The 12,036-nt window shown below is 35.4% G+C and overlaps 1 protein-coding gene across 2 annotated transcripts in view; it reads left to right on the top strand.

Annotated features, from left to right (window-relative positions):
* BBS9 (Bardet-Biedl syndrome 9) overlaps positions 1-12,036 on the top strand; it is a 289,338-nt gene that overhangs the window by 120,575 nt on the left and 156,727 nt on the right. For both annotated transcript variants that reach the window (XM_027675657.1, XM_027675658.1), the window contains exon 20: positions 3,299-3,481. In XM_027675657.1, the coding sequence (XP_027531458.1) occupies positions 3,299-3,481 (183 nt within the window). The remainder of the gene's footprint in view (positions 1-3,298; positions 3,482-12,036) is intronic.

Here is a 12,036-nt window from a genome sequence, read left to right on the forward strand (position 1 = left end):
GATTAGAATCTCAGACTGTGAAGGGTATGGATTCTTTATGTTCCTCAACTATTGTAAAATATAATTAGAGATATTGTTCAGGTGAAAATAAAATAATAAAAAATACGAATGTCATGTTTTTAGAACTTACTCATCCTTAAATTCTGCAAGTATTTGAATGAAGAGCCCTAAAACACTTCTAAAATTTTTAGCTGATATCCTGGGAGATTTTCAGAGTCATTTTACTCAGTGAGGAAAGATGTATTTTTTTTCCCCCCCTCCTATCAAATATTTACTGTGTAACTGTGTATTGTCAAGGTATGTTTGGTCCTTCCAGCTGCTTTCAGTATAGCTTTGGCTTTCGGGTCTCAGCATATTTCAAATGGTGCTGTTTTGACAGTCTTTTTTCTGTCCCTGATAATAGGCTTTTTAAAAATTACCATGATTGTGCATGCCTGCATTATAGTGTGGGAATTCATATTGTATTGTCCTGGATATTTCAGATCTCAGAAAGCTATATCAGGTCACTTCTTCATCTGTTAACAGAATAATTAGTACTTAGAAATGTTTTTTCCCCTCTTTGCTTTTTCTGCAAGTGTAAAGTAGAACTTGTACATATGCAGTTATCTAAAGGTTTAGTTGCTATATATTTTAGTGACCTGCAATGCTCCCCAAGACTGCACCTCACCTTTAGAAACTTAGGTCTCTCACTGGTATAATATATGCCTTGCATTATTGTGCATGAGAACTGTAGAATTTTGTGCCAAAGACAAACTTTATTAATAGTTGTACTTTTTAGGGTTTTTTATGAAACTGCTTTCAAAATAGGTTTTAGACTTGTACATTAGGTATTTTTTGGGACTACTGGAATATCTATTTTACATCTATAGCCTATGAAAAGCTGAGGATCTCCTTTGTTCATGGTTATAAAATGGAAAGAAACCATATTCTAATATGAAGGATCCTTAAGGTAAAAGGCCATACAAGTTACTTGTCTTTATGCAATTTATGCTTCTGAAGTATGTAGTAGAGTGTCAATTGAAATATAGCACAGAGTGAGAGACCATCTAGGAATTTATGAATGACTCAGTATAGAAAGTGGCCTTTGCCTTGTTGTTAAGTGGGAATCAGGTAGTTGTCACACAAGTGCAACTGTTTTTGCCAGTGTCTTCAGCGTAATTGATATTTTCTGAGCATTATCCATAATAGGCTACAGGTAGCTTGCCTTTAGTCCAAATTCTGGGAATTCTGAATTGTACTATCCCATCCAGTAATGATATTATAGGAAGTATAAAAATGAATGAGCACATCTCAGCAGCATGGTAAATTCATTGATCTTCTCAAAATTTTCAATTGCATATTGGACAGGAAAAGTGATTAGATTTGAAAGCCCCTATTAGACTGAGGAAGATTTTACTGTTGCTTGTCTCCTCAGAAAGATGAAGCTGTATAGTGCAGGCAATTACTGGCTAAAGGGGTCAGGTGCAGCTGATGTAGGGTACTATGTAGTGTTGTGTTTGTCATGTGGCTTTGTGACCCATAACTGTTGAAAAGTGACTGCAGTATGGAGCTTAACCTTGTATAAAACACAAGGTGTGGAAAACATCAAGGGTTTGGTCAGAGCAAATTGAATGTCAACACAAATACATCAGGTGACGTGTCAGTGATATCGTTACTCTTCGCTAACCAAAGTATGTCATGTTGGTTTTCACTACTTGGGATTAATTTCTCAGTTCTCCTTTGCATGGTTAGCTGGGCTTTTTTTTTTGTTTGTTTTGTTACTTGGCTCTGATTTATGTAGTGTTTGGACTCATGAGTATACTGTGGGTTCTCCGTTTTATTTGGAAACATTACATTTTAAAATCTGAAACAAAAGCTATCAACACATTTTGTTTGAAATGTTTCATATTTATAGTTCTCTAAAATTCTGTTTTATCTTCCTAGTCACATGGGAGCTTGGAGGGAACACACACACATCTCTAATGCCAGCGTTGCAGATTAAAAATAGTTTTCCTCCACCAAATGCTAACAGCTGGTTGGCTTTCTTTCCCTGCTGAAGATGCATCATATAGTATTTTCATTTTCCTGCTGTTGCCAAATGTTAATGGATCAGGCTCTGCAAGTTTTACTTTCTAAATTCTGTTGCAATACTAATTACACTTTAACAGTATTTCTATGAGGCTTTTACAACTCCAGTCAAGCACCTATTTTTCCATCTTGCAGATAAATAAACAGAAAGTGGTTGAGGGAGATGCTTTGTGTTGATTTAAATGACGATCAGTGCTTCTGTAAGCCAAGTATTATTTGGACAACATGAAGATGTAGTGGCATTCATGAGAACAGGTCTCTGAAGTTGTACTCCCCCAGGATAAACCCCTAACCTTTGTTCCTTTCCTTTACTTGAAGTAATTCAGTGCAAATACTGTGGAAAATCTCTTGTCATATTGACATTACAGCCGTTGCCTATTGAAATCACTGTCATCTTCGCTTTTCACTCAGTGATGGACAATGTCTAAACATTGCATTTCAAGAAAGAAGACATTTATAGCAATATTTTTCAAAATAGCCATTTTTATAATGCTGTGAGTGGACATATTATATACAATGACAAGTTATTACTGAACTGAGTAGAATATCTTATAATAGCTCTTCTGCCTTTCCCCATCTTGAAGTACTCAGCAAAACTGTCTTACCATATTAGAAGAAGTGAATCTGTTATTTTATTTTGAAAATTCTTTCATAATGTCTGGCACTTAGAGTGGTATTACCTTCATATACATGATCCATAGTGTTTATATTTTGGCATAAAAGCTGAATCAACTAGTGGAAGACATGGAGAGACATGAGAGTTAATAAAATAACAGATGGCAGTTCTGTTCCTGTGGAAATAATTATATACTTTATTTTTAATTGCATAGAATCAATGTGTTGGTTTTGATTAATACAGTAGGCTTGCTGGTCATATGGAGATTAGTGTCTTGTATGGTATAAACCTCAAAGTTAGTTTGTTGTCATGTATTATGTGATATGATGGGGATCAATTTCAGGAATGCCGTAAAAATATGCTCTATACAAAATCCTTTCTACACTGATTGTACTAGATAGATTAATCCTGTTGCCATACGGAAATTGCATTGGGTATGCAAAAGAAAAATCTAGATAAGTGATAACTCATTTAATACTCTGTGGTTTGTGTTTATGGAAAACAGAATTCCTCAGGATCTTCTAAAGGAAAACAAGAGTGTGCCAAAGGTAATTTCAGTGTTGAGTGTTCACGGATGGTAAAATTATATTTAACAGATGTTTGTAATTTTTGCAGGTAATAGCTCTAGCAGATGCAGCAGAAGAAAATCAAGCCAACGTGTTCCAGGCATTCACAAAGTTGAAAAGTGCCACCCATCTGGTGATTATGCTGATTAGTTTGTGGCAGAAGCTCAGCACTGATCAAGTTGCTATTCTGGAAGCTACGTTTTTGCCATTAGCAGAAGATACACAAGAGCTGGTAAGAATCTGTAAATGCTGCTTGAAAAATGCTCATTCATAGAGCTTTAAGCCCTTAAATTTACATATTTTTCCCTGTACTTTACTGAAGACTGTCCTTTGAAGTAATTTAAGTAGCCTTATTAAGTTCAATGTTTGATATAAACTACACTGATTTCACAGGAAAGTAGAAAAGTAGGAGTGGATTATAGAATGTTTCATTAGAAGATATGGGTGATACCAGTTAAATTCTGCTTAACTTTTCCATAACAAGAGAAGTAGGAGTGTCTCACAGAAATTCAGCTGATTTTACCTTCAGTCCAATTGTTAGCACAAACAGAATACTGCCATTTTTTTAAGACTTTAATATAAATGCTATATAATATACATGCGCACATTCCAATAGAAATATAAAATATAGACATGTACTCACAGTAAATACAGTGTATTTAATCTATTAAGCATTTGCCATACTTTGTCCTCAGTGTTTTAAGAATGATTTATATAATGGATGAAAGCTATCCAAAGAAAATACTGTGTATAGATAATGTCCTTGTGTTTGCCAAACCGTTGTCTACATAGCCCTGCATTGTGTAGATATCTTGCAAATTCTGCTCTGTTTTAATGAGTGTGACCATGTGAGATTGTGTGCAAAATTTGGACAATGGTCTGTGAAGAAAAATAAGGCTGTATTCTATCCATGCCTAATGTCCCCAGCTAAACACTGCTTTAGTTGAATGTTCTCAACTTAATTAAGAATTGATCCCCAGTTGATTTCAAGTCTAGCTTTCTTACTGAATTCTACAATAAAGTACTTAACTATCATTTGCCACAGTTAGAAGAGAAATAAATTCTGACATTAATACATCTCAACACTTTATTTTAGGCATCTGAACTATGTAGTGTACTGCATAACCTTTCACAAATGACTTCTAGGGAATAAAAAAATAAGAATTATCTTAAGTACATACCAGTTTTAATTTTCATGCTTTGCACAGGATTTTGCAGTGTACAGTGAATCCAGATTTTTGTGCATACCTGGAATACTTAGAATGGCTTGTGGTCTTTTAGACAGCTTGAGCTGGGCTCTAAGTGAATCTAGGATCATCTGCCATTTCCACCTGGGGGGCAAAAAGTGTTTTGGCATTTTACATGGTATTGACTCATAGTGGGCAAAACCCCCCAGTTCTACTGAGATTTGTTTTGGATTTAGTCCTCATTTAAACTTGAAAAATCAAGCTTTGCAGCTGAGGAGTATGCATTCCCATGAATGAAATCGAAAGGAAGGTCCTATGAATCTCATAAAAGCCCAAACAACCATTTTTTGCGTGACTTCTTTTTGTTTTGCCATCAGGAACTGCATTACTTTGATACATGTTTTGATACAAGATGGTAAAATTTGTTGCATATCCTATAATACAGGATATCGCTTCAGCATGTATCTTGGTGTGGTTTTAATATAGTAGTTAACAATATTCCATGTTAAAGCTGTAAGACTTCACATAAATATTGTAAGGATGTATATCCTACAGAGCAGTCAGGATGAAAAATGTAAACCAACAATAACTGGAGGTGGAAATGGAAATGAAACCTTTACAAAATACTGAATTATGTGCCATATTGAAGTTGTTATGGTACCACAGAAATCTGAATGTAATTTAAGGAGCTTAGGCAAGGAATGGGGAAATCTTCTGACATACCAATGATATTTACAGACAGAAGCTCCTAGCATGTGTTCAGGGTTTTCTTGCAAGCAGTCAAGTGGAACACTGGTGAAAGAAAGTGAAGAATCTCTGAAGAATTTTTATTTGCTCTTCAAACAATTCCGCACAATGGTTTGTTGTATTTTTATTTGGATGGAGTGTGTCAGAAGACAGTTTGGATGCAGTCTACATCTCCAGAACATTTTCTGCCTTGTGAGCATTAAACTATGGAAGTGTTTTTTTAATAAAAGGGAAATGTTTGGAATATACTGTTACCATAAAAAGAAATGCTTCTTTGACCATAACATCAACATTATTCTCATACATGCCATTTCATTTAGAACAGATTGTATCTTGTTTTCTAGACCTGGCAGTCAATTCAGTTAGGTATTTAGCAAATACGAAAGTGGCATTTTGTGTTCCCATTGCTGCAAAACTTTTGTCTAAGAACATGTAAAATTTGGGTTTTCTTGTCTACAAAGATATAGCAGAAGTAATACTGCAAACAATAACAGATATTTGGCATCATATTTCATTTCTGGCAGTAAACTTCTAACTAGCACCTAAATAGCATTGCTTTGACTAAACTGACTAAAAGGGCTACTCCTGTTCAGTATTGGAAATACAAGGACCTTCTCCTTTTTCAGTGATTCTTTCATGAATTCTGCTCAGTTGGAAAAGTATCACACCAGCAATTGAATGAGATCTCTCAGGTCTTGGTGGGATAAATGAGCTAATTCTTCTGCTAATGAAATGATTAAGAAAGTGATGGCAAAACTGAATAAAAATTAATTGCATTTGCATGGAAGTTAGGTGCAGTTTTGTCCAATTCAAAATATAAAAGCATATATTGTCACTATTTCAGAACATAGTGTTACAGCCACATGCAAACTATACTTTCAAATATGTACTAGTTTTGAGTCCTATGTTTTTCTATGAGTTGAAATATATGGTAGAAAAATATTTTAGGGTGCTTTTGGAGACAAAAGCATCCATGATCATCTTAACAATGTTAATAAAGTACCAGAGATTTTATCACACAGTGCACTTTTTTTCAGGAGAGTTGGTCACTGTTCTGTAAGACTAACGTATTTGTTTTTAGCTATAACGGGGAGCGACAGCAATTTGAAGTACTATAAAGTCTGAAATAATAAAAAGAAATCATGAAAATGTTAAGGGGTGTTTTCCAGTGATTATACTTTACCAAGCTCAGTTTTCTGGATGGAAAAAGATATTTGAAAAATGCTGAGTTTGTGTTGTTTACAATAGGAAATCCATTTGGGAAAGGAGGGAATTTGTCCAGGCTAATTTAAAGGGTTCAAAGGGTTCATGCCGAAGGGGGTAGTTTTGATGTAATGGCTGCATGGTGTCTGGATTGACTGATGGCTCATATGTCTGATCATTAAGCTACAAATGCTTTTTTTGTTTAGGACATTACAAAGGGAAAAAATGTCGATACTAACATTCTGACTTTGAGACTGATGGAAGCCCTCGGTGGTATAACCATCAATAGCAACTTTACCGAAAAATAAATATTTTCATAGTTCTCATGATGTTACCAAATAATGACTTACACGTGCTTCATTGCTCAGAATCATCACTTTCTTGTTGTAGTCCCATTTGTGACACTATAGTTAATAGTAATAGCTATAGTAATGGCATTGCAGAAGTACATTTCCATCTCTCTTTATTTATGTTTGGAATTCTACAAACCAAGTAAGTGTCTATATTAGAACTTAATTTTTTATTGAAGTTGTAATTTGGAAGAAAAATATGCCTGAGGATGAAATGCATATTTTAAATGACTCTATGATTTAGTGTAATTAACTTATGCTAGAGACTATAAATTTACCACTTCACAGTGCTGATTAGATAAAGTTGAAACAATGAAAAGAAATGGTGTCAGAAGAAAATCATTAAGTGCCTAGTAAAAGTCATAGGAGTTACTGTCAAAAGTGTCTGTGCTTTCTGTAAGAAGATGATCTGAATGTAAATCATGAGAAAAAGAAAAGATCGTTTGGGAGAGACTAGATAGCCTGCTACATTTTATGCGTGATAGCAGATGGGTTTTACTGTAGAGTTCTTGAGTAATGCAGAAAGTCCTCTTTCGTGGAAAGAATCCTTTACTGAGTTTTTCTCAAAATCAAAGGTAAGGTTATTTCTGTAATTCCAACAGGCTTAATTCTGTCACAACTGATAGTAGCCAAATTTGTCTTTAAATTTTCCGTCAATGTTTAGTACTTTCAAAGCTTTGAACTAATAATTACATCTTTGGCAAGAGTAATTTTTGTGAACCCTAATTCTTAGAATTTGTTGGAAATTGCCATTTTCACTAATTCTTGTGATTAATCTAACCTAGGTCTTAATCATGGTAAAATATATCTGGAATTAGTTTTTTTGTGCTTTATATTTTTTATACTCTGTTTGTTATTGTGACCACTTTTAAAATGTAAAGCTCCAACTGTCTACCAGACTGAAATATTTTAAAATAGGCTGAAATATTTAATATTTTCTTGTTTGCCATAGGCTGGTACAAATTATCTTTTGGTATTTTGTAAATACTTTAAAATTTTCTTAAACAAAACAAAAAATCCTGCCCCAAGCCCAACAAACAAACAAAAAACCCCAAAACCAGCACAAGGCAGTGAGCAGTGATGACTGGTAACTTGGAACCAGTTTTCCATATAGCTTTATTCTTTACTTCTGCAAACAAATACATTATATTTATCCCCTCTCTTTTTCTTTCGAGGAAAAAAGCAAATAATATATCTGAGAATAAGTAGTTTTAGAGGGAGAAGCACATGAAATTTGTTGCCTTTTTTCCAGCTGGGAAAATTACTTTACATTAAATGACATTGACTATCTTTTTTAGAAGTCAAAATATAAATAAGTCTTCCTCCTATTTGAATCAAGTCCATACAACAGAACCAGTCAGAAAGATGCTTCACTGTAACAGAAGAGTCTAAGTCTAAAAGAAGTGGGGGGAAAAAAACTAGTGAGTTTTAAGTCTTTAGTCACCAAAGGAAAGGAAGAATCTTCAAGCTTACCCAGTAAACCCCTTAATTTTTCAGTAAAATAGGTCAGTCAACCTGAAGTTTAGTTCTGGTTCAGGGCACCCAAAGTTCCCAGTCGAGTGATGGGAAGAAGGTGAGGGAATGAGATTCCCACTCCTCCCTGGGCACGGAGGAGTATGAGGGAGAAAGGTTTAAATGGACTAATGATGCCTTTGCCAAGCACGTATGTGTGACCCAGCTGGAGAATAAGAGAAGAGCATGGTTCAAGTACCAGCCTTCTTTGATAGTATGTTTTGATAAGGAAGTTATCAGTGCTCTGCTGCTACCCAGCTTTCAAGAGGATCAGACTACACCAGAGATATCTGGAATCATAGAATCATTAAGGTTGGAAAAGACCTCCAAGATCGTGGAGTCCAACCTTTGACCAAACACCACCTTGTCAGCTAGACCAGGGCACAAAGTGCCATGTCCAGTCATTTCTAGAAGACCTCCAGGGATGGTGAGTCCACCACCTCCCTGGGAAGGTATTCCAATGCCTGACCACCCTTTCAATGAAGAAGCTCTTCCTGATGTCCAACCTGAGCCCCCCGGTGCAGCTCAAGGCTGTGACCTCTTGTCCTGTCACTAGTTACCTGGGAGAAGAGACTGACCCTCATCTCACTACAACCTCCTTTCAGGTAGTTGTAGAAAGCAATAAGGTCTCCTCTGCACCTCCCCTTCTCCAGGCTAAACAGCCCCAGCTCCTTCAGTTACTCCTCATGTGAGTAGGTGGACAGAAAGGCACCTGGTTGTAAACCCACTAAGTTACTGCAAAGTGATGTGTAAGTATTTCTAGTTTACTTTTATTTGTAAACCCTTAAAAGCAGGGTTTCAGACTGATTGATTACTTGACAATGTTAGAATGCCTTAAAAAAAAAAAAAGAAATTTTCTTGGTAAGTAACTTTGGGGAAAGAGGGAATTTGAAGAGCAAGGTGGTGATCTCACCACTACTTTAAGCACTATCACAATTCCTTTAAATGTCTGTTAATAATTTTCTTCCTGCAGTTAAATTTATTTACTGAGAAGGCAGTGGGTTATGGCAAAATTAGCAAGTTGAAGACAAATTGCACCACTATCTAGTGATCTTCATTTGTAACTGAATTCATGTGATTCCTCACAGTGACTTCTGGGTAGAATAGAAAAGTGCCAATGTTTTGTTGGTCTGAGAAAGAAAGGCTTAGTGTGGTCTGTTTGAAACTTTTATGTATTAATAAAAATCTGTAATATATCTTTATCAGATGTTTCCCACTTCAGAGGACTACGAGAAGAAGCTATGCCCTATTGTATTTTCAATTTTTTTTTAATTTGATGGTTTTGTGGTGGCTGACAAGAAGGGGATGTAAGATTATTTTTTTAAGAGGCTTGCTTCTAATGGTTGGTAATAATACTGGTTTTCAAAAAAGAAAGCTTTCTCTATTTCTTCTACAAAATTATGCAGAAATAAGTTTGGTGTGCATTATGAATTATAAAGGTTCAAATGACAGAAAAAAATTGTTGTGTTCTTGTCTTGTTTAGTTGTATTCCCTGGAACTTTTATCAAGCTCAGAATAAGCATTCAGCCTTGGTATAAACCTTATGCTAATGGAGAATCTGACATATCTGTTGGTTAGATGTATTTTAATTAAAAAGTTTTAAGAATTAATTTTGTTTTTAACTTGAGCCAGCACCTTATTTTTTTCTGCCAGTATTGGAGATACTGAAGTTAATCTTCAGTGGGCTATCTCTGTTGTGAGCAGAAGCCTACTCAGGGATCTTATTTCTTGGTGTAAATTAGTCAAGGCAGAACTGTGTGTTCTGCTTTGATTAATTTGCTTCCAGTGTATATTACCTCCTTTTAAACTAATTTGGATACCCTACAAAGTACTGCGGTTGTCCCAAGAGACATATCCTTTGTTTGATAAATTAAATAAGCTTCTGTTATCAGACATCTTTCTCTATGTAATATTGTGATGGGGACCTCTAAACTTTCTCTTTGTTAGAGTAATCTGTCTCGTTCAGGTACAAAGAGCTATTTTAGTGTAGTAGTAATTACTGAGTATGTGCTGCATACCAGGAGTTCAGATCAGTTGTCATCTAAACTGCTTAATGACAAGAGCGATGGATTACAGTGATTACAGCAATGTTGTTCACCAAAGGGTCTTAACACTCAATATACATAATCAGTGACTCTTTCTTTTGCCTTTTTTTTTCTTCTTTTAAAGGAGTTTATTGTCGGTGGAGAATTCTCTTGATATTGTGTCCTAATTGAAAGATCTACAGACTCTTGCTATGCAGCCTTCCCCTAAAAAGGGCTTACAAGAGGGATAGAGAGGGATTTTTCACAAGGGCATATAGTGTTAGGTCAAAGGGGAATGGCCTGAAGCTGAGAGGAGGGTAGGCTTAGATTAGATATTAGGAAGAAATTCTTTACTGTAAGAGTGAGGTGGTGAGGCACTGGAACAGATTGTCCAGATAGGTTGTGAACTCCCCATCCACAGGTGTGGGGCCAGGTTGGATGGGGCTTTGAGAAACCTGGTCTAGTGAAAGGTGTCCCTGTCTATGGCAGGGGGGTTGGAACTGGATTACCTTTAGAGTTCCTTCCAACTCAGATCATTCTATGATTCTATGTATTGGTCAGTATTGTACTAGTGTTTTGGAAATTTATTGTGATTTATGATTGATTGTGAAATTCTACTGAAATTACTTGTATTCTGAAACAACGTATTTGTTTCAGCACCATTAGTGTATAACCTTTATATTACATAATAGGACAGGGTTTATAGAATTAAAAGGTGCATATTTACTGTTGGTTTTATTTCCTGATTGTCTCATATCAGTTCAAAGCTATGATACTTTTATTATAAATACTGTATTGCTATGTTTGTAGCATTGTTTCTAACCGTATATTGTGGCATTTTCTGAGAAAATTAATTACTCCCAATAATTCTGTAAAGCTCTCTATTTATATTGAACATATTACAATGATGTGCAGCTAAATTCATAATTTCCTTTATGTCTGACAGTCAGAAATGTTTCTGAGGGTGTTTCAAGATCTAATCACCAAACTAATCTTTGTTCTTCGGGGAATGTGGGAGGAACCAGTTGTGGTATAACTGCTTTTCGTTCGGAAATTGTTGTTGGTTGTTCATGGTTCTAAGTTGCAGTTGTAATGTAACATTTTTCGGTCATTATTAGATAACATATAGCTATTGCTCTCACATTGTGCTGTTGTATAATCTGTCTACTGGAATTTACAATGATATCGTGTCATCAGATAAATATAGATAGATTGATACAGATATCATACAGAAGTTGTCATGTGAATCTTTCATCTTGTTACAAAGTCCCAGAAAAAACCTCACTTGCTTTTTTTATCCTGGTTTTCAGAGTAGTAATTTTTTTCAGATTGAAGTTTTTTGTTTTAGTTAATGGCAAGATGCTTTGTCTTAATTCCTAGATTAAGAATGATATACCACTATTCTCTCATATTTGCACAGGTGGTGAGAGACTCACTTTGCATTAAGACAGGCCAAATTAAAGGAGCATGAAGATTGCATCATTTTATGTCTTTCATCATCTCCTGGCTTTTTCAATGAAGAGAGAGTTTGATAAAGCCAAAATATGGTTTGGCTACTTTTGGCTACCTCAAAAGTGAAACAGGTCTTAAGTCAAGTCTGTACAAACAATGGAGGATAATAATTGTTGCCCAAGCTACTGTTTAAAAAAAAAAAAAAATCTGGTGTAAACTTGAAAATTGGCTATTAGAGTAAACATGGAAGTCCAGTTTGGCACTATTCTTTTTGTCCTCACCTGCGCATTTTGGGAGCATTTGGTGGTGCAT

This window comes from Neopelma chrysocephalum, unplaced genomic scaffold (assembly GCF_003984885.1).
Source record: "Neopelma chrysocephalum unplaced genomic scaffold, ASM398488v2 Primary Assembly neopelma1_26, whole genome shotgun sequence".
Taxonomy (NCBI): domain Eukaryota; kingdom Metazoa; phylum Chordata; class Aves; order Passeriformes; family Pipridae; genus Neopelma; species Neopelma chrysocephalum.